The sequence below is a fragment of the Calidris pugnax genome, unplaced genomic scaffold, assembly GCF_001431845.1.
Source record: "Calidris pugnax isolate Ruff unplaced genomic scaffold, ASM143184v1 scaffold56, whole genome shotgun sequence".
Taxonomy (NCBI): domain Eukaryota; kingdom Metazoa; phylum Chordata; class Aves; order Charadriiformes; family Scolopacidae; genus Calidris; species Calidris pugnax.
The window spans coordinates 15,835,055-15,858,456 of record NW_015090839.1 but is presented as its reverse complement, the minus strand read 5'-3'; the positions used below and the strand labels follow the sequence as shown (position 1 = coordinate 15,858,456).

The 23,402-nt window shown below is 46.1% G+C and overlaps 1 protein-coding gene across 10 annotated transcripts in view; it reads right to left on the bottom strand.

The window, feature by feature from the left end:
• Window positions 1–13,023: 13,023 nt before the first annotated feature.
• TMEM229B (transmembrane protein 229B) overlaps window positions 13,024–23,402 on the bottom strand; it is a 43,086-nt gene continuing 32,707 nt past the window's right edge. For 9 of the 10 annotated variants that reach the window (XM_014942004.1, XM_014942002.1, XM_014942010.1 and 6 more), the window contains one exon: window positions 13,024–17,808. In XM_014942004.1, coding sequence (XP_014797490.1) covers window positions 17,278–17,781 — 504 coding nt within the window. In that variant the 5' untranslated portion in view covers window positions 17,782–17,808 and the 3' untranslated portion in view covers window positions 13,024–17,277. The remainder of the gene's footprint in view (window positions 17,809–23,402) is intronic. The other variant, XR_001412026.1, reaches the window with a different exon arrangement.

The following is a 23,402-nucleotide window of genomic DNA, read 5'->3' as shown; positions in this document are numbered from 1 at the left end:
GCCTTCCAAGATCAGCTTCCTACTTCATTTAGCTTTTTCTGGTTAAAGGGACAGCAGGAGTCATTCAAGTCTTTGGGCTTTTTATATTTCTGTAAGGTTCTGGTAGATGAGAAGGCCATGGCCTGGCAGAGTGACAGGATAATAATCAATGTGGAGCTGTTGTAACCAGAGCAGATCTTTATGCGTACGTGCTAAACCCATTTTACCCTACATAAAACAAGCCTCCTCCTGCCTTTCATCTAGTGATGTCTGCAATCATAGAGTCATAGAATCACAGAATGAGTTGGGTTGGGAGGGACCTTAAAGATCATCTAGTTCCAGCCCTCCTGCCATGGGCAGGAACACCTCCTACTAGAGCAGGTTGCTCAAGGCACGTTAAAGATCATCTAGTTCCAGCCTTCCTGCCATGGGCCTTCTACTAGACCAGGTTGCTCAAGGCACAGTCCAGACGGCCTTCCCATTCTCGACACAAAATTTCCTTTAGCTTTCCTTGGGATGCTGAGGTAGACCAAGGAATGACAAATATCACAGCAGTAGGCCCTTAGGAGCATTGCAGGAAGCAGATACTATCTCACTTAATTCCTTAGGTCCCCACTGCAGCTTTTTGTTGCTAAAGCAGGGGAAAATCTGCAACATACCCTATTACTCAGAAACGTGAGCTATATTTAGACTTTTGTCCTAGGAAGCAGATCTGTTTCACTGTGACCAGCTATGGAAGCAAACTCAGTAGTTCAGTGGTTCCCCTTTGATCAGCCCAGTTCCCTGGGGACGTGCACACCCAGCACGTCACCCTGTGATCCCTCACAGCAGCCAGCCTCTGCTGAGAACCTGCCATTGGACTGGAAAAATCCAAGCACCTCACAGTGACCAGCAGAGAAAGAGCACTGCACACCCTGTATCATCACACACAGAGTCAGACACCATGAAATTAGTGCTGATGGTGCCTGCTTTTAGCAGTTATGGTAGGACATCTGCTGCTTTCAGGTACAGCCCATCCACAGGGTTCTTCACTGGAGAAATGAGACAAGGGGAGCCAGTGGTCTTTTTTGAGAGATGAGCTTTTTTGCTTGGAAAACACCAGCAGAGAAGGGTAGGTCCCAGACACTCATCTCTGTGCAGTTGCCAGAAGTGGGGATACCCCTGAAAAAAAGACAGATTCATTCACACACAATGTCAAAAAAAAACCCTGATGTGACTATTTTAGTTCAGCACACCATCTGAGGAGCACATTCCAAATCAGTAATGGCAGTGAAAGTTTTTGGTTTTGGGAAAAGAAGTCTTCACTTTGTGAAGTTACAGATTAATTGCTCTGATAACCCAGCAGCTGAACTGAGCCCAGTGGCTCTTACTTCAAACAACAAACACACAAACCAGCAAGCAAACAAAGCCTGGAACATCTCATTCCATGAATCATTTCAGTCCAGAGCTTTTGGCTCTTGCGTGCTTTTCATTCTACTTCTTTTTGAAGTGATGAATGAGATCCCTATGGCTGAGACTACAAAGGAAACTGTTCCAGATGTTCTCATCATCCTTCCCAGAAGACGTTGCTACACTGTTTCCAAAGGTGGCTGAGTGGTGTGGAAGAGAGAAGAAACCACCAAAACCTGGGCAGAGAAAGCAGAGGAAGGTCCCCACTCCCACTACAGCACTGTTTGTGCCATAAAGTTTTCTGCCTGGCCTTGAAGGGATGAGACATCTTCATGCCCTGCAATTGAATGTTACTCATTCTCACAAACCACCTACAAGGAACTCAGCAGTCTCAAACAAGTTCAAACCAGAGACCCAGCATCCTGTGTCTTAGCAGTGTTAGCAAAAAGATGCCGGAGATCTCCAAGTGGATAATTATAGAAGAATTTACCCACAGAGGAAAGAAGACATCAAATTAATTCTGTGGTGATTATTTTTTACCTTGAAGCACGATGCTTCTTATCCATTTTCCTGGGATGAGCAGACAGCAATGATATATTCAAATATCACCCCAGGACTCTGCTACTGCAAACTCAATTACTACAGAGCACCCAGGCAGGCATGTCTGCCATTCACTGTTTGGGCATGATGCCATAGCTATGATCACGTTATCCTCACCCTACACTGACTACCCGTGACAAATTGATTTTACAGATTCATAGCTATTTTTTAAATCACTACAGCATATTATATTAAATGAACTGTGCGGCAAATTAAGCTTATACTTAATTGAAGTAAAATAGAACATTTGTACGGCAAGAAGCTGAATGCACGATTAGCTGGTTTGCTGAACCGAGGTCCTGTTAATTGTCTGATAACTGAACTTTTGTTTCAGTGGTCTTTAGGATATAGGCTTATAAATCTGCAGGAAGCACCACACTCCAATCCAATCCATTCCAGTCACTGGAGGCATATTTTTCCCAAACCTCGGGGGTTTTCACACCCGAGAGGGAAAGGGCGTGAAATGAGAACACTCCCAGCCTTGCAAAATGAAGTGCGGCGTAAGGAAAGGTGCCTCTGAGCTGACGGGAGATGGAGCCCCCCTGCATTCATCACTGCCTTTGGTAGCTGTGCTGTCAGGGCATCCACGGGGGCAGGTGTACCCTGGGCTGTGTGACTCAACAGCCGGATGGTACCGAGCGTTTAATTCGGCTGGCTCTCCTTCAGCTTCCACTGGGAGCTGCCTGTTTTCATCACCTCTCAGCGAGGACTCACCAACTCACATGTGAAGGTCAAATGATTTCTAAAAGCCTCTGATTTGAGCTGGCTTGATTTTAGGGCTTCCAGCTTAAAATACTTTCAGCCCCAGGGGTACGCAGCTGCCATGCTTTTAACTGGAGCCATCTGAAGAAAATCAGGACAGAGATGTCCCAAACTGGTAAAACTTCAGTCACTCTAAATCTGTGGTCACTTTCCAAATATCTGTGCTTGAATAATAAGATCAGGAATGTAGACACGCCATCAGGGCTGGGAAATGGGAAGATGAGCATGGGACTTGTTTGTCCTAAATCTCAATGTTATGTTTAAAACAAATACTCTTTAAATATATCACCCAACTTCCTTTTTACATTGGTGAGGATCCAGAATAAGGTCAGTGAAATGAGTAAAGTTACGCAAAGCAAGACTAAGAACAGAATTGGGTTTTTTTTTTTTATTAAAAATATGGACCATAAACACACAGTTTCAACTGTTTCTTTCTGCCTTTAATCTGACAGGGAGAAAAAGAAGAAGCTGGGAGGATGAATGAATGTCAGATGTGAAGAAAATCTTTGGGCTTTCAATTTCCTATTATAAAGCAGGACTAGAATAGTAAAAAAGCAGCAGAGGTCAGGAATGAGATACAGTGAAAAAAAAAAAAGCAGTGTGCACACTCTTTTTCCAGGGATAATGGTCTCAATCTGCTGTGTATGAAAAGAGACACTGGGAGACAAAGGCCAGAAATAGCAGAAGGTTTTACAGGGCATGGGAGGGATACTGTTATTTGTACTGGATCTACGTATGGTTCAGCCTGAGGTTTTGTAGCTGTAATTCTGAGAGTCTGGCATCTGCCACCCCGCGCCGCAGTCTCTTACCTAAACCACAGCGCGAGTGCACATGCCCTGCTTTGCCATCAGGGAGGAGTCAGAAGAAGAAGAACAATTCTGGAGCCACCCCAGAAGCCAAGACCTCTGTCTCCATCCCAGAGTGCCCGAGGAGGGCAGATGTTTGGTTTCTGTTGGATTAAGCTTTTGGCTGGAGATTAAGCTTTGTTGTGGGTTAGCTGCTGATCTTAACTGGATAGCTTTCCTACAGATCTGCCAAAAATGCCCAGAGTAACACATTGGCTCTTTTCATGCAGTCTGTCAACAACTGAAGTCAACACATAACATAAAAAACTACATCTTTTAAAAGCAATGGAAAAAAATAGGTTGGGACGGGCATGAATTCCCCCAGTCTCTTCTCCCCACTGCTAACTTGCTGAGCTTACCAGTGCCTCTGTTCCCTCTGCTGCCTGTTCAAAATACGGAGATAAAAGGAAATTGCTGCCACCACGTCAGCCACAAAACTGTGTGTATTGAGGGAGTCCAAGAAGAGCAAGACATTGTCCATATACACCAAGGAGGGAGGACTGATGACTTGAGTAAAATGACATTTATTATTGCCTTGCTTCTATAACTGCATAACTGTGCTCCAGGTATATCCCTCAGAAACTCATTTACTTCCAAGCCTGACAAAGGTTAGATGTAGATCCAAGCGTCATGGCCAAACGGGGCGTTTCTATCTGGTTTCCTGACTGGGGGAGCTCAGAGAAGCCTCACAGACTCCTTGTTCCTCTGGGAGATGTCACAGTGATGTCCTGAACCCCCAGTCCCCCGGGGCTGGCTACTGCAGTGCTGCTGATCCCTAGCAAGGGGGTGGGCAGGGTGCCAGGAAAACACATCCTAAACCATCCTTTTATCCTTGCCAAATTTACTCCCCTACGAGGGCACTACAGCACGTGGCAGCTGCTTGCAGGGTAAAGAGAGAAATCAGGGCTATTTGTAACATCACTTTAAGGGCTCTTTAATATATGCGCAGCCTCTTGTGTGATCTTTGTCTAACCATAGTTTCTACATTCAACCGCACAAACGCTTCCTGACACTCACTGTTCCTGGCACCATTAAGCTCTGGGAATGGGGGTGAGGGGAACATGGTGGGGCAGTTCGTGTTTGAAGGCCAGCTGCAGTGTGAATCTAAACTGATGCCCCATATGGCTCTGCAGCCTTTTGGGGGGCACCTGCTAAAACCAGCTCCTTGTGCAGATTTTAGCACTTGAGGTAAATCCTGGTTTCCTTGATTAATGTTTGCTTCTTCCTCAGGAAAACACTCGTGGAAATTCGAAGGAGCTTTGTCTGAGGAAGGATTTAGTAATAAGTGAGGTCCGTGTTCCCCTTGGTTGTCACCCAGTGGTGTTACTTATTTCAGCATCCAGTGAGCATAAACCATTCCCTTTGTGACCTAGCAGCATTTTGCACTGAGCCTGGGAGCTGTGGGTGACTTGATAAGACACAGAACAACAGAGAAATTATTTTGGACCAAGGATGCTACTTTTTTCTTTTTTTTTTTTTTTTTCAGGAACTGGAGTGGGAAGGCCCGTGTCTGTGCTGGTGTGTGCTTTTGCCTTGCAAGCAGGGAGGCTGCACTTGCACTCCCGGAGAGCCTGGCATTGCTGGGACAGTCCGACATCCCTGGCCAGCGGAGCCTGGGGAGGCACCCCCTGCCTGCACTGCCCCAGGAGGGTGCTGGAGGGGGCTCCAATGGCTTCTGAGCACGGTGGCTGGGTGTGCTGCCACCCTGCAGTGCCTGTAGCTGTGCTTCAATTTTACTGATACTTCGTGATATTGGCAGGACTGCATTCTAGAGTGGCAAGGTTGGGATTCCTAAAACTCGTGGAATTGAAAATTTCCATTCTAGCAGGGCTTGCTCAGTCTTAATCCTTCAATATGTAAAGCAGAGAAATTAACAGTTGTGCAGGGTTGGGAGCAGAAGGAGGCAGCTTCTTTGTAAGACCCCATTACATCTCTGGCTTGTAAAACCCCAGATCATCTCTGGCTTGTCATTGTGTATAGTGAGGACCCCGTGAAGGGGTTTATTGCATCTTTGGACATAATTCTCTCCCTTGCAAGGTCTTCTGTGCTGGCCAGCTGATGATTGCCGTGGCCAAGATAACTGCATTTCAAAAACACCATAGTGTTACAAACTGCCCATTTCTGCCTGCCTTTACAGGGGGAGGCGGTTTTCCCCCACGTGAACAAGCTTTTTACAGTCGAATGAGTAAGCTCCTCTGCTCAGGCTCAGCTCTGATACTCAAGCTGCAAGGTGTTGCAGCCCCGCGAGGTATTTGATCAACTGCTATTATTATAATAAAAGCTATCCCTGACAGAGCCATAGGTAAAACCTCTCTTGGGAGCAGCATTTCCTGCTGACTCCATGCAGAGGGCTTGGCAGAACGCCCTGTGCTTTACAGATATTTTTTTGCTGGAAACAGAAAAATCCCCCTGCGGGGCCGTAGAGCCAGGCCCCTAAAGCCCTTGACCCCAAATGTGTAATCTCCCTGGAGACCCAGTGTACATGAAGAAATATAATCTTCTTGAAGCATCTGCTGTCTGCATTGTGTTAAAATATGACTGGGACGCCACTGTCCAATCTCCTCTGCAGAATCCTTTAAAGGGCAATAAAACCCCCGACCCGATCTGCAAGGAGCACTTGCACACAAAAGGATCTCTCTGTATTGCTTTAAGGAGGGATATTTTACCGCGGCTGCAGCCTGAGAGGTTTCTGTGGCATCCAACAGCCATTTCACCTGCTTTTGTGCCCTGGGAAGGCACTAGCACACGGCAGATGGGAAACGGAGCCCAGTTTCGGGAGGTCACTGTAACGGCATCGCACGCAAATCCTTCGCCCACGGGGACCCACACAGGGTGTCAGCTGTGCTGGGGGATCCGGGGAGAGCTCTCCTGCTCCCAGAGGGACAGGAGCTCAGGCGGAGCATTCGGCGGGGAGGCCGGGGAGGGCTGTGTCAGAAAAGGATCAGTCCCACAGATCAGCTTTCCCGCTGGGGCGAAAGGGAAGGAGAGGTGTCTTGTTATCAAGGAAGACAGAGAAAAGGACAGCTTTCCCGCTGGGGCGAAAGGGAAGGAGAGGTGTCTTGTTATCAAGGAAGACACAGAGAGAAGGGGGGTCTGCTGCTTTTTTAAATTTCTGTGTACAATTTTTGAGGCAGTTGGAGGACGTGGTCTCTGCTTTGAAGACATAGGTGCAGGGAGCAGGGAAAAGTGAGAGCTTAAATGTAGAACTAGGATGGAAAGAGCATTGATGTGGCTGGTCAGTGATACTTTGATCTGCTGTTCTTTCAGTTTTCTGCATTTTTTTTCAACAGTGTAAAGTCGCCTCCTTGACATCTGCCCTGCCCTTGCTCTCCGTTTCCCCATCCCCCAGTTCTCCCTTTCATGCTGGTGCTGGTGTCCTTGTTTCCCCTTTTGTACCTAGGACCCTTTCACTATGCAGGGATTAGTATCTCGCTCACTCAAAAATATGTGAAACAGATACGCAGACGATTTCATTTGCTGCGTTTTGTAGGGCTGGCGAGACAGACTGGCATGGACAGAAGGGTATGTTCTTGCAGGTCAGATGAAGAAAACATCTTGTGTACGGGATGAGTAAAGGGAAACAGGCATATGGAACACCAGCACCAGCCCAGCAGGGAGACCTCAGGGATGGGGACGAGGTGGTAAGACATAAAGGCCAGGCAAATGATGAAGAGCAGGAGAAAAGGTCAAAGATGTCTTCGCCTCCCCCATTTGTGATGTGTCTGCCAGGGAGAAAGGACGAGAGCAGGGAAAGTGAGAAGCAAAAGGGGAGCAGAAGTCTGCTTTGGCTATGGGTGGTTTGAGTCGCTGGTATCTCATTCAGGAAGAGATGCCAGAGAAGCTGAGAAAAATGCAGGTGTGGAGAGATGGTGGCAAGCTAGGAGGGAGGCAGAGGTCTGAGATGTGAGGAGGAGACAGCAGTAAAAGCTGAGTAACTGGATGAAAACACCCAGATGGCAGACATAGCTGAGCTGAGCTGGGATTCCTGAGGAGGAGGAAGGACAACAGAGAGGCCATAAGAAGGTGACAGTGAAGAGCTGGAGATGACGTTGTTGTGGAACCCTGGCCAAGGAAAGGTTGTCAAGTGGCAAGGATTAAGTTGCCCGGTCCAAACCGGGAAGCTGAGATGAACCCCAAAGCCCTAACATGCAATAAGACCTTGCCAGGAGGCAGTTGGTGAGGCGGAGAGGAAGAACAGGACTGAGGTGATGGAAGATAGAGCAGAGAAATAGGGTTTAATGGACCATAGATGGTGGCAGCCAAGGCCAGGCTTTTGGTTGGCTTTGTGTACAGCTGTAAGGTCACAGGCAGCCTTGCTGGGGCACAGTACAGTGGCAACACCACCTTCACCACCAGCGTCATGCTGGGTACATGCCTGGCTCTTGCCTGGAGACTAGTAGCCAGGACGACCGTAGCCTATGCTGGGCGTTTGGAGATGTTCATGCTGCCTTCAGCAGTCATACAACGCGAAGCCCCACCAAGCATGGTGCTGGGGGCCATGCTGCCTTTACTGGGAGATCAAAGGGCAGCTGTGCTTTGTCAGCACATTTGTCAAACAAAATATAATCACCATGCTAACTCCAGCCAGCCTCTGCTGAAGAGCCAGATGACTGTCCAATAATGCTAAAAATTTGTTTAGCTAGAGCATGCCAGCAGCCAGCTAACATGGACACCCGTGTGTCATCTGCAGAGGAGTCCAAGGGAGGAGGCTCCTAGTGTGCCACCAGCCGTGCTCCCCTCCGCTGGTGCTGCTGGCGTGCTCAGGTCATCAGCAGGGGTTTGCCTTCCTGTGTGATGCTGGGAGACAAGGTTGGACAGCAAGAGGCAACAGAAGTGCCACATGGACATTCTGGCCAGGCTGTTTTGTTAGTGGAACAGAGCTGAGATGTTTACTCTTCTCTCCAAAGGCTTCAAGAGACTTTAATGCTTACTATGGTACAATAGCACTTACAGACCCTGTTGGAGACAGGCTCACATCAATGTTACAACAAAAAGACAAGTCCTGGCCTGGAGAATTTGCAGCGTGACTGAGATTAGAGATGGCAGACAGGCACCAGTGGCCAACAGATGGAGCAGCAGCAGAACAGGACGCCGAGGATGAGCAGGGCAGCCTGGGTGGGAGGGAGTACTTTCGGTGGATGCCTTTGCTGAGGAAGGGGAGTGGATGTGTCTGACTCAAGCTGGGTACACACTGCTCTCCTTAGCAATAAGAGGGTGCAGACAGAGGGGAAGGCAAACCCTAGTGAAGACATCAGAAGGCTCCCAAGGCAGTAACTCCCCCTTTTTTTCCAAGATGGAGCAAGTATGGCATGTTAGCCTTAGACGTTAATCTGAGTTTAAAAAACTTACGTAAAAAACACATTGGAAAAATGTGGGCCTAACCCACCTCTCTGAGCTGAGCACTCGTCAATAAGCGGCTTTGACCCCTTGCCAGATCAGACGGAGGGGCTTCCCACGCACTGGAGCACGCACACAGCTTGCGAGGTCCCGAGCTGTCAGCTCAGACCTTAACCTGCTTCATGGGTTTGCAGAGCTTCATTTTGGATCTTCTCTGAATCTTATAAACTGAAGAAAGTGGCAGTGAGTGGGCCCAGACTGCTGTTGGCATCTAAGCAGGTGGTGGCTCTTCCTTGCCAGTAGAAGTTATGATGCAATTGGTGGCACAGCATGGAGGCCACCTGCTAAGTTTATGCATCTAAAGACACACACTTGTGATGTGTATATGCACTTATATGAAGGATCAGTTGAAATTATGTATTATTCCACATACACTGAAACCAGAGAAGCTCTTTGCTGAATTTAGTCCTGAAAGTCTATGATGTACCATTGTGTGGATGTTGCAGCAAAGGCACTGCACAATAATTGCGAAGTTGCTGCTATACTTGTGCCTGAAGGCAAGAGTGTGAAATATTTTCTGCTTTGAGCTTCCAAAGCACTGAACGCTGCAGCTGTTGCAGGCTTTAATGGAAGCTACAGCTCATCAGCAATCAGCCCATTTGTGTTAAATTGGCAAAGGTGGGGCTCAGACAGGAGGCTTAAGGTACCTGTGAACGTGGCATGGACTTGCAGTGGAGGCAAGGCACGGAGAGAGCCAGGTTACCAAAGGAGCTGATGGAGAAACAGAAGCAATAGGAAGAACTGTGGCATCACGAGTGGTCTGACAACAGAAGCAGCAACACAGATAAGCTCTGCAGTAACTGCAACAGCACGAGCTGATAGAGCAGATGGTCACCTCAGTTTAACCTCTAACATGGCTTGTTGCCCCTAGCAATATTTACCCAAAAGTACTCTACTGATGGAGATGGGATTATGTAGCAAACAGAGGGAAATCAGTCCTATTTTGTATCAGACAGAACCGTGCTGCCTATCAGCTCTGACAGTCCCTTCTTGTGCTGGCTTTGACTTAGGCAGATGGAGTGATGCGATGATGCACAAAACCTTATCTAGGACAGCTTCAGATGGTAGACACTAGGTAGCACTTACACAGTTCCCCAACTTGCTTGGAACTTTATTAATTCACTCCTCAAATCTGGAAACTTGGTGAACAGGTTAAAATGTTAAACTCCTTTTTCCAGGCCTGAAATGGCCTGGGAGCTCTCAGGACATTTCCATCTGCTCCTGGGCAGTGCTGGTAGGGGTTAATCCCAACCTACTTCAAGGCCTGAAATGAGAATTATTTTATTTGTTTGTGAAAAGCACTTAGGGATAGCAAAAACTGAAAAAGAAAGGCAAATGCTGTTATTCTCATCCCCAAAACACCAGGTAAAGAACCATACTGAAGTATCAATATAGATATGTTGCAAAAGGAACTAACCACACAAATTCTGCATTGGAAAATGTCCCATGTTTGAAAGACCAGAAACCTACAAGCACTATGGATATCTCAACTCGTATATTTAATAAATATTGTCTCAACTGCACATGTTTACTTATTTTTATTAAAGAGCAAATTGCTTGTATTTCCTTCTCCTCCTCCTTCATTATAGCATCAAAGCAGGACAGCATGCCACACAACAGTATAAACAAACAGCATCACCAGATACTTAAGTGTCTTTAGCTCCTAAATTGACTAAAGCATAAATACAAACTGACGTCAAGCATTTGGGATTATCATTTAAAAATCGCTATTTTCTGAGACACTAATGAAGGCCGTTGACATCAGACAATCCTGTGGCTACTAAAGGAGGAGTGAGCAGCCCAGACTCCAGAGTAAGGAGTGGAGGAAACGGTCTGCCTCTGTCAGAATAAAAAACCTGCCAGATTGCTTTAGACCTGTGAGAAGTCCCAAACATAGAGAACATCCAGAGTAAGGAGTGGAGGAAACGGTCTGCTTCTGTCAGAATAAAAACCTGCCAGATTGCTTTAGACCCGTGAGAAGTCCCAAACACAGAGAACGTGGAAGAGCTGCTTCCAACCTGCCCAGCTCTTGAAGATTTGGGAATGCAGAGGTCACCACCAAGTCCTCGCTCTGCCACCGTTGCCAGCAGCTCCAGTACCACCCTCTCTACTCATCACAGTCGGTGTACGGTGGAAGCTGGTCCTGGCCACGTGCTGGAGCTGCACAGCACACCCTGTCAATGCAGCCTGCCGTGTGTGGTGCTGGTGACCTGCTCCAGGGCTGTGACAACTCACCTTCCACATTTGGTCTCTGGGGTCTCGGGTTAAATGTCTGAAGCTTTAAGCAAAATGCTCTTGAGTGAGATCATAAGCAGACCCTCTCTACTCATCACAGTCGATGTACGGTGGAAGCTGGTCCTGGCCACGTGCTGGAGCTGCACAGCACTCCCTCTGCAACGCAGCCTGCCGTGCGTGCCAACCTGCCCAGCTCTTGAAGATTTGGGAATGCAGAGGTCACCACCAAGTCCTCGCTCTGCCACCGTTGCCAGCAGCTCCAGTACCACCCTCTCTACTCATCACAGTCGGTGTACGGTGGAAGCTGGTCCTGGCCACGTGCTGGAGCTGCACAGCACACCCTGTCAATGCAGCCTGCCGTGTGTGGTGCTGGTGACCTGCTCCAGGGCTGTGACAACTCACCTTCCACATTTGGTCTCTGGGGTCTCGGGTTAAATGTCTGAAGCTTTAAGCAAAATGCTCTTGAGTGAGATCATAAGCAGTGATGACGCTTATGCAGTATCTCAGTCTTTCTTCCTTGTTAGCCTGGCAATCGATTCCACTGGAACCCACGGAATTAAGAGTAATTTATAAGGCAAAATGCATTCCTGAGTAGGCGTTTATACTAATTCAGGTGCTGGAAGTGGCACAGCCACATGGCAGCACACTCTGTTGGCCAAGGTATTCTGCTTCTCAGCATGATGAACTTCACAGGATGGAGCACAGCACTGTATGGCTTCTAGTATTTATACTGGTTTAAATGAGCACTAGCTTGCATATCTTTAGGGGACATGTTTTTCCACAAAGATGTAAGTTGGGAATCACCTAGATAAAGAGAGGACTAGAGATTTTGAACATCCCTTCTACTTCAGAGTAAGTGCGGGCAATGGTATGCTTTGCAGCAAGCAGACGACTTTTACATTTCCACAGGTAGTAAAGACCTCAGAGGGAAAGCACAGCTTTCTAGTTGAAGCAGTGGTGCCTCTGGACACAAACTAACTGCTGCATCCCCAGCCCCTCGCTAGGACTGCCATCAAGACAGCACTTCTTCCTTTGACATCTGTGCTAGCTGCCCAGGGGCCAAAATTAGAGCAGGTACTGCACCACCTGCTTCTGTGACTTCCCTATAGGTCCCAAAGCAGTGAACCAAGTGGCCAAACCCTTGATGGAGCAAACCCTTGCCGTTCTAGAGGAAATAAGCTGTTCCACACAATACAAATTCACTGTCATGCCTGTGGATGACCTGGTGGTAACAACCCTGAAGCCCAGAGACTTAACAGCTCTTAAAATCAAAGTTCCCCTGCTCAAATGTGGACCACCTTTGTTAGCTTAAAACCTTGAGTGGCCCTGAGGTCTCCCGGCAGCAGCAGGGCTTGGTCCATTCTTTGGGCAGGAATGTGGAAGGAAGGGAAGGTCCCTTCCCCAGGGACTGGCTCAGGACACTCCGAGGGCAGTAAGGGAAGACAGGTGCAAGTAGAGACCATTTGCCAAACAAAGATAACACTCCTGAGGTCTCACCAGCTCTGTCATCCTGCTCGGTAAGTGGGTGACAAAGCAACGGGGTGAGGGGACACACAGTGGGAACAGCTTCTGATTTAGCAGGGGCTGCACCAAAAGAGAGACTTCCTTCCACAACAGGGGGATGGATCACATTCAGTAGCTGCTGATGTGCAGGAAGGGAGGGGAAAAGAATAGTTTCCTTCTCAGGTGGTTCAGCTGCAGCGTACAGGCAGAAGAACTGAAGCAAAGAACTCAGGTCTGCAATCTTCCCCCTTGAATACAGGGCACATTGCACGTATTCATGGCCCAGGATAAACTAAAATAGAAAAACATTTGGTTTCAGTTCACATCTTAGAGGTGGCTCATGTTTTATTCATAGTACAGAAAGGGCAGAAGTTCCCATGAACGAAGAAATCCCCTTTCTTTCTGAGCAGGTTTCAGAAAACCAGTCAACAGCAGCACAATGCTATTGAACTCGGGAGAACTGCAGCCACCCGCTTCCCAATTCTCAAAGCAGTTAAAGCCCTGCAGTCTTTTTACCTTTTATAGTCACAGGACTAGTCGAGCAAAACCTTGATTGGATTATTCTGCTTTAATTACAAAATGCACTCAGACCAAAGGCGCAATAGTACCTTGTACATATGTACACATTTCTCTCAATTATAACACCGAAGACCAAAGCGCAGTCTGGTCCTGCTGAAAGTCAACCATCTCCCTCTGGCAAGATCTGCGGAGGATGAACAGACATCACGGTAACGCTTCAACCATCTCCTGGGTGCAGGACGCCAGACTCTGTATTTCATCCCGTGCTCTGCAATCCTTTAGGGTGGACCGTACAAGAGAGAAGCAAGAGAAGGGAGGCAAAACTGGAAAATCGGGGTAACTGGAGCCTGTATCCCACCACCCACCAGGGAAAAAAAAAAAACAGAAAAAGAAAAAAAAAAAAGCAGCAATGGGCCACTGTCTCCTTGCTGCAGTTAGGACAAGGTAGACAAATCACAAGGTTTCTTTATTGCTGGTGAACTCAAAACAGGCAACTTTAATCTACCGAGGAAGATACACATACAAACAAATGTTAGGCCTTGTGCGTTTTTTCTTCTTTACGTCAATGTCTCTACATCAGTCCAGCTCCCGAGCTCTCGCCGAGCTGCCACTGAGACCCGGGTAATGTGCTCTGGGCACTTCTGTAAGACATTATAAGAAGCATCACATGTATTAAAAAGGGAGATCTTGCAGAAAAGACAAAGCTCTGACTGTAGCCATGTTTCTCAGAAAGGAGAAGTCTGACTAATCCTGCTGCATTAGGTACATGGTATTTCGTATAATTATTTTAATTGACTTAAGAATTTGCCGGGTCCCTTTCTGTTTCTGGTGTGCAAGCTGCAAGTAAAGTGCACTTCTGGGTGTAAATTACCACTCTATGAGGATGCAATAGCTGGTGGTACCTGTCAGACATCAGTGGAAAGCAGACTACAACAGCTGTTACGGTGGCACAGGCAATAAGGATAATGGAGTAAGATGCTGCTGGGAAACGCTCCTGTCATGGTTTCAGCTGGGATGGAGTTAACCTTCTCACTAGCAGCTGGTGTAGTGCATTTGGGATAAAAAAATACTGTTGATAGTGCACTGGTGGTTTTAGTTTGTTGCTGAGCAGTCATGGGCTCTTCTGCTCCTCCCACTGCCCCACCAGTGAGCAGGACGGGCATGCACAAAGAGTTGTGAGGGTACACAGCTGGGACAGCTGACCCCAACTGACCAAAGGGATATTCCATGCCACGTGACACCATGCTCAGCAATATAAAGCTTGGGGAAGGTAAAGGAAGAAGGGAGATGTTTGAAACGATGGTGTTTGTCCTCTAAGTAACTCTTACAAGTGATGGAGCCCTGCTTTCCCAGAGATGGCTGAACACCTGCCTGTCCAGGGGAAGCAGTGAATTAATTCCTTGTTTTGCTTTGCTTGCACGTGTGGGTTTTGCTCCACCTATTAAACTGGCCTTATCTCAACCCACAAGCTTTTTTCCCCCACTTTTTACCTTTCCAATTCTCTCCCCCATCCCAGCTGGGGGGAGTGAGCGAGCGGCTGCACAGTCCTGGTTACTGGCTGGTATTAAACCATGACACCTCCATAATTTCAGCATCTAAATATTACATCACAGAGCAAACCCAGTGTCAGTTAGTGGGGAGCTTCTAAAGTGACTGTGCACCAGTCACTCCTCCCCCAGTGCCAGCTGCAGCTGGGAGTCACCAGACCACGTTGCTAACTCCTTTTCCCTTTTTAGAGTTTTCTAACAGCTAAGGAGAAAGCAGGGCTCCTAAGGATGCAGCCTATGAAGGCTCAGGGTTTCAATGAGGCAGGGGTGGTGCAGGACACCACCACAATTAAGCTAAGCTGTGAGAGGACAACCCAGCTTTAGACGCTGTGTTTAGTGATTCTGACAGAACTGGGGCCAAAATGGGGAGCTCCCAACTCTCACCTGCACTTTGCAATTCTCGTTCTGGTCCAGTAGAGCTCATCTACATTATCACACATAAAAATCTCATCTCTTTTTTACCCCATGTGCAGTGTCAGGTGACTATTTTGCCTGGATCTACATGGCCAAGACCATCAAGACTGACAAACTACATACTGCTCCTCTGATTTCATAATACTGGCATCACAGCATGGAAAAAAAGTAGTCTGTTCAGTGTTTGTTCTCTTTTAATTTAATGAACTATAAAAAGGGAACTCTAAATACCCAAGTAAGTATTCTGGGTGTTTCAGGAGACATTACATACCCCAGGGCAGATTTGATTAACTCCTTGCTGCTGGAGTTTTCGTGTGTCCATTGCCAGCAACGGATGCCATGTGAGAAGGGGGAGGAATACAATAATTGCCCTGTGTGACACAAGAAGGATTAACACTGCCTTCAGAAGAGCAGAACCAACCAGCAATTCTCCTTACAGAGCCAGGAATGTTTCTCCCCCTCAGGAATGGATGCCCGAGGGCAAGGAGCAAGTTCTCAGCTGAGCAGTCCCCACCAGAGGCGAGCGACCCACACAGAAATAGCCCAGCCATTTCCAACACAGGAGTGGATCCCACAACCACACCAACACATTTGCATTTCAAGCCAAACTGACCCCTGGTGCAGCTCTGTTGACTATGGTAGAAGAACACCTGAAATTAACCTGGTCCTGCAGGGCAACTAAAGCAAACTTCCTCATAAACCAGTTAGGAGTGAGATACATCTGACAGCTGGAAGCTCCATGTTAGTTGCTCTTCAAAAGCCAAGACTTGCCAGAATGAATTATGAACCTGTGGCTGCCACTATCAAGCACTTTCCCTGCGCTACAACTTCCCCTCTATTTCTCAAGTGTCCCCAGTAGGTTAAATTTCAAACTGCCTTTTTTTTTTTTAAATAATGAAGCAGGCAGCATGGCATATCTCTTGCTGCCTGCAATTATTGTCATGTCAATATGGCTGTGGTTACTTAAAGCAGAATTTGGGAAGAAAAAGCAAATCCTCTCGATACACTGAGGAGAACACTGGGCAGAACTGAGCCAAGACCGGCCAGTACTGAAGGAAGGTGAGAGTCAGTGCCAGAGGACCGAATCTTGGATACCATGTTAGCCACATGAAGGTTCTGACCTCCAAATACAATGGGTTGCAGCCAGACTAAGTCATCAACATCACCAGAAACAGAGGAATCCCTAGAAAGGAAGGCAGAAAACTCTTGTGGCCTGTACAGTCTCTACAAGGTTTGCACGGCTGAGATGGGAGCTGGAATCTCCAGCAGACCCTCAGGCCAGGTCTGCTTTGGGGGGACAGAGGAGATGGGAAGACTTATGCTATTTTCTTGTGCCTTTTGCCAAGATTCAGATTGCACAGATTATGGTAAAATTCACTCGGCAAAAAAGGCCTTTATTAAAAAAAAAAGAAAAAAAAAATTCTAGTGAGTATCAGGACTGAGATTTCAAAAAGTACAAGATCTGTATAAAGTCAGCAAGATGTCCAGCACCAGATTATTTCATGGTGCAACAAAGAACCTGGGGAGAGGCCAATGGGACCTCACAAGGGGAACACCATCTACCTCCCCAGCAGACTGCCAGTCTTAGGTTCTTCTCAACAGCAGATGGATTTTCCTTGTTCCTGCAGCATCTCAGGTCCCACGGGAGGTATTGGTTGCAAGCAAGCACCTGAATATTGCCTAATGGAGTAAGCCAATCACTAACTTAGCTGGCGTGTCCATGCCCATCCACTAATTAGGTTTTTTTCTTTTTGTATGCATTTCCACCATAGCATTTCTTTTTCTTCTTTCTACACATAAGAGTGTAAGCAAAAGGACTGCTTTCATCTGTAATAAGTTAAAATCAGAAATGACCTAACTAACAAGTAACTGATATTGGTCCTTGGAGCCCAAAGAGTAAAATCCATAGAAAATCTATTGGTTCCACTTTTTTTCTGGTATATCCCATGCACACCTCCATTAGAAAAATGGGGTTTATGAATCTTATCATACAGCAAGGAGCAGTACCTGAGAGCCAGAGCTGACAGTTCATGGTAGAGGTCTAGGCTCTCTTAGATTGCTAAGCGAGGTTCTGAGTCACTCACTGCTCAATCAGTCTTCACATGGCCGTTGGCCAAGGCCACAGGGACAGTGGGGGCCCCCGGCTCAGCAGTCTCATCGAATCGTAAGCGCAGGGTGTTTCTGATCACCAGCTGCTCCATGATGAAAGAAGCACAAAACCATGGGATGGCATACTCCAGGGTGATCAGGCCCATGAAGTCAAAATCGAACTGGGAATAGTCCCATGGGCAGGCATTGAACTGGCGTAGGATCAGCCCGGTGGTGAACTCCCAGAGGTATGTCCAAAGTGTATAAATGAAGCAGCGCACCAAAATGTTACACTTGTCTTTGAGATACAAGTACATCTTCTCCACAATGAGGATGGAGGTGCCATAGATGAAGAGCGCCCACACACTGGTAACACCCGGAAACTTCCAGTTAAAGTTGACCACAAACTCCCAGGCAGCTGTGAACATCACCTCACAGAAATAGCCGTGAATGGCATAGAGGTACCATCGGGAGAAAGCGGTCAGAGGTTCTGCCGCAGCCATTCTTCTGCACACACCCCAGCAGGCACTCTGAAATGGAGAGAGAGAAAGAGAGAGAGACGTCAGTGAGGATGTCACAAGTCTTCATCCCCCAGACGGCAACGCACACAAACTCGTAACATCCACAAAGGACAAAGCTGAGAAATAAGTGAATTTTCAGTCATCTCATTTTTACCACAGCAAATTTTAAGTCTTGGGGTAAGGTGGCACCTTACTGGGCTCTGGACAACATACTGCTCTGCCCGAGAAGCAGGATGCAGCTGGTATAGCGTCGGTGGTGAAGAGGGAGCCGACAGGTACAAGGCCTTTGCCAAGGGTGAGGCTGCTAAAGAACCTACTGGTTACAAGTCAGTAGAAAAACACAGACAGCTCACAAGCAGCACATACGACCTTTTTGCTCTTTTCAAGAAACAGCCCTGTACCCTACCATTCTGATTCTGATATGGAAGAGATTAGATGAACACGGCATTAAAACTCCAAGCCCTTCCAGCTGTCACCTATGGCCTCCATACTCAAAATATCTACTGTAGTGAAAAACTGAACTTTTAGGGCAGCTAAGGAGAAAGGGAACCGGAGGAGAAAGTGTCAGAGGTTTTACACTTTCAGATGCCACGCCTTGCATCCATCATTCAGCTGAACTTTTACTTCTTCTCTTAAAGAATTCATGCATTGTATAGCTAGGATTTGGAAAATAGTTTTCTTATGGTGTCAAGACTGCCTGATACCAAGTCAAAAAGAACAAGACAGCCATTGAAATCTATTCAGATTTGGCTTCAGGACAGCAAAACACAAAGAAGGAGAATAAAAAGGAACAGCTGAGCATGGAGAGAGGTGGTTAGTCATGATAAATAGGAAGTGAGAACAAACGCTAATTGTCTCTACAGGAAGAAAGTTGGTGAAGAGGTTTTAAAAGGGCACAATTTGCTTATCACTGAACTGTTTCGGCACAATTAGTTTCTATGTTTTTTGTAGAGATTTTACAAGGACCTAAGCATTGCTCTGCCGTGCTACAGTCACTGGCTCAAGCTCATTTTAACCATAATTTTCTTGAAGTCTTACAGATCTACACCACAGGGTGAATTTGACCTCTTTCATTCTTAGAAACTTCCTCTTTGGAGTCACATTTCTCTTGAGTCTTCATTAGGCACTATTTAACTCCTTTGCTCTGCACTTGTCAGCTCTGTGGCACAAGGCGCTAGGAAAGATCACACTGATGTTACGTGCAGTCATTCCAACGCCATCTGGAAATAGACTGTTCCTGCCCTGCCCTGGAAACAGAGTCCCTCTCTGAGCAAAGCATTAACATGTAATATGACTGAAATTCTGATAGGAGATGAGAGAATAGAAACGTTTATAAGGAAAAAGGAACTATACCAATGGACATAGAGAAGATATGCAGAATATTCATGGGGGAATATTGAAAGAGGAAAGGACAGAGCTGTATCCATGAGTGTTCACTCCCCTCTTAAACGGACAGCCAAACAACCAAAGTCTTGGCAGTTCATTTGATGTGGGTGCTTGAACAAAGACTCATTTCCTAATGGCACAATCCATTTTACGCAGGACACCGAACTATCATCAGATGCTACAGATCTGGGTCAACAGTACAACGGGAGCTTGTGGGTGAAAGACTAAGGAGTCCCTAGGAATTCCCTCATGCCTCATAGCAGTTCAGTCCAAAGAGATGCTGCAAGACAGCAGTGGGGGTGGAACATGAGAAATATGCACGAGGTGTGTCTCCACACAGTCCACGAGAAGCTGATGTGTAAGGGCACCACCAACTTTCCGAGGAGAATGAGAGTTTGTCAACATTATGTTACTTGGTTATTCTGGCAGCAGAGTTCATAAGCTCAGGGGTTCAAATCCTCATACTGTTCCTCCATTCTCACGTAATTTCATGAACAAATCAATAGTCAGAGAAAGTAAAGGAAATCGGTAAGAGGGAAATGGACTGTAGGTATCTTTTGTCAGAACAGGGATATGTGGCTGCAGCAGGAAGGGAGAAGTTTTTTGTATCTGATGAGACAGACATCAAAAGATCCAGAGGCTTCAGAAGTTATACCTATTGTTAGATAATGCACTGAAGACAACGGAAAGGAAAAAAAATATTTTAAGTTTTTACTAAGCTGCCAAGGGGATGTATGGTTTTCCTCTCTTTTCAATAAGCCTTTCTAAGCTTTTCCACTTGTGGCCCTTAGTCCTTGCACTTCCTTCTAAGCTTTACATGAAGTGTATTTGAACTTTTAGCTGGGAGCATCCACAGCATACAGTAGTATCTGTAAGGTTTTCCTTGTAATTTTGAAAATCTCTTCACAAAGTTCAATCAAATGTGCAGAAGGTCCTTCCCTCTCAGTCCCTCCCTTCTTATTCCAAGGATCCTCTCACCAATTATTTCCCTTGCCTGACACCTACCCACCAAAGCCAAAGACTCACACAAATATATCCAACAAGCCATGCCCTGTTCTATCCCACGCTATTTCCTCTGTGTAACAAAGATTTCTCTTTCCTGGTTTTATACCACTTAATAACTAGATATTTATTATCTTTTTTTTTTAAACTTTGCAAAATATTTAGTGACTACACTAGAAGTCTTAAGAACTGAATCTAGACCAGGTGTGGGAAAACACCTACAATACAAGTTAACCCATTGCAAAGATCCTGAGGCTTTCACCACAACTGCAAGGAGACGAGCATCAATGCGCTGACACCATCTCAATATTTGTCTTCTACTGTCACATGCCCAGCCTTGATGGAACTTCCTTCTTACGATACACTTGAAAGAGTCCTCACAGGCTGCCTGCTGATTAAGAGCACCCCAAGAGAGGGCAGATGCCTAACTGTGGTAGTCCAGACACAAACTGGTTCCACTGTGCTAGCCATTAAGCAAATCCATAAATCACAGCTCCTCCTGTAAAATATTTCATTCAAAATAAACCAAGAAGTACACAGTAAGGTACCTAGGGAGGCTACAACAAGCTACAGCACATCCTTGCACAAATTGGGGACTGCACAATGTAATGGTTACAAGTTACTTAAGCATTTATAAAACAATTAAAATTGCAGCTGTTCCCAAGCATCTTATTTCCCAGCTGGTGCTTGGGAGGCAATACAGCACAAGAGGTCTCAAGAGGGAAATGAAGGAGAAAAGTATTGTTTTATTGGGCATCAGTTCTCAATAAAAGGACCAAGCTGAAAAGTAGTTGCAGGACATTAGTGGGAGAAGCATCCAAACAGAAGGCCAAGACTGGGTTCGGTATGAGATGCAGATTTGTGAAAAGCCTTAAGTAGATAATTGAACTTGGTGATGCAAGACTTTTAATGGGGTGACAGTAATACAGACCAAAAAGCTCTGAACGCATCACAGCTATTGAGTCTCCTGAGGAAAACAAATTACATTCATCACTGAGGTAGTTACAGTGGGATGGGCAGCAGCTTCTTGAAAATGAGACACACAACTGCCTCCTACGCAATTGTCTCAGCAGAGAGCAAGCAACTTCTGGAGGCTGCACATGGATAGCCATGCTTGTACTGAGGCTGCTCACACTGTGGTGTTTTATGGAAAACAGGGAGCTTCTAGATTCAAAGCTATGGAAATACTTTCCATCAGCAGCAACTGATATTTCAAGCATCTAAAGTAGAAATAGTTCCTCTAATACCATCTTATTAGGAAGCTTGAGCTAAGCCAGCACAGAATTTTTCCCTCTTTCTCCAGTAAAACCTTCTTTTCCAGCTTGCTGATAGAAGAAAAAAGGCAAGAAAAGAGGTAACCACACATGGGTCTCAGAGGAACAGGCAATCCTTTCCTCGACTGCGCTGCCTGCGTGGAAAACACTGCTGGCAATGCAGGGGCCAGGAGTCCCCCCACCTACAGCGAACCAGCAGAGGCCTAACAGGGGAAGTGTATGATGGATGGTGTTTCTCTGCAGAAAGCTGGTTCACAGGATCAGGGCAGGACTCTTGAGTTAGGCCTGCAGGAAAACAATACTGTAACAATGCAGAGATTCTACTTCTACATTTTAGAATATCAACTCTGAAGTGGACATTAGTCATCCCCTAGGTTGACATAAGGTAGAGATAAACCCAAGGCACCAGGCCAAGTGAGAGGAAAGGACATAAACCCCAGACTGCCCCGCTTCATGTCTGCCCAGGGGCAGCACTTCCATACTCACACCCAGTTTTGCAGGTGACACAGCCCAGGCAGGGAAGAGGCAAGTGATTGGAAAACGGGTTGACGGGAGACCAAGAAAAAGTGGCAGATTTGTCACACACGAGCACTGCAGGGGAGACATCAGTACATGTCATATTCATGCCTGATTAAGTTCTTGAGCACTGCCTGGTTCATTTTTTTCAAAGCTCTCCTTTGCAGTGACTTTCTGCCTGTTTCCCTGCTACCAAGCCAAACTGTGCTTCAAAAAGTCTCTCCCAAACTGCCTCTATTCCCTCTACTCCAGCAGAATTATTTAGACTTACAGCCTCTGGATAGGTATAATGAGATCTCATCAAGCTACTCTGAATTAACTCTGAAGTGCTAATAAAAGAAAAACACACAAAAAGAACCTGCATGAGACAATTCCCCTGATTAGTGATAGCCTGAGGCTATAAATTTTGTCAGCTACTTGATTCACTGCAGGTGAACTTGGACTATTACAGGAAGTCCCTTATTCTCAGTACTCAAGTTTCTTCTGCCAGTTAAAAACATGGGGCATAGTGTTATTTTATTAATTCATACTTGAAGTATTCACTAATATTTAGATTTATAACATGCATGTTCATATTTCTAAGAATTGCCTTAGATACATTTATAAACCTGTGTTACATGTCATCATTTTAATTTTAAAGAGTAACTGCAGACAGAGGAGGCACACAGGTAGTAGGATACTTAAGTCCCTCCAAACGACAGGACTGTGAGCAGCAGATAACTGAAGTAGAGGGCACCTGCCTCTCCCTGATCGTAAGCCTTGCTGCTTATGATATTCTCTTTCTTCAGACCCTTTTACCCAAACAGTACTTATGTAAGTAACAGTTCTTCGTGACTTTCAAAATTACTTTCATTGGCACACCATTGTAGCTGCTGTGTTCTTCCTTACGACTGGAAGAATCAAACCCGTATCTGCTTTTCTGCTTTAACAAAGAACGGAGTAGAAACTAAGATTGTGGATGAAAACTGATATGCATTTTTGGGCAATACCTTTTTAAACATAATTCTTCCTCTCTTACTTTGCATTTTCCCTGTGAATAAACACCAAATGAGCATAGCTTTGCAACCATGGACAACATTCAGTGATCTGACTTCAACATTTTCATACAAATCTCACACAAACCCTTAGGAGTAAAGGTTTACAGAACACTGGTGCTGGATTTGGCCCCAAGACATTAGTTCATCAGTATTTAAAGATTTATGCAGTAAAGTCTTAGGAGTACTTATGTGCTGAAGTCATAACTCTGAGGACATATTCATCCTTCAGGTAACTGAGAGCCTCAATTAACTGTGGCTCAGAAAATAGAATATCGACTGTACTGAAGTGTGGAATAGTTCCAGCAGATGGATTAATCAAGCTCTGCAACGAAGCTAAAAGCATGCCACAGACAGATGTCTCCAAATACAGACTTGATGTCCATTCCTC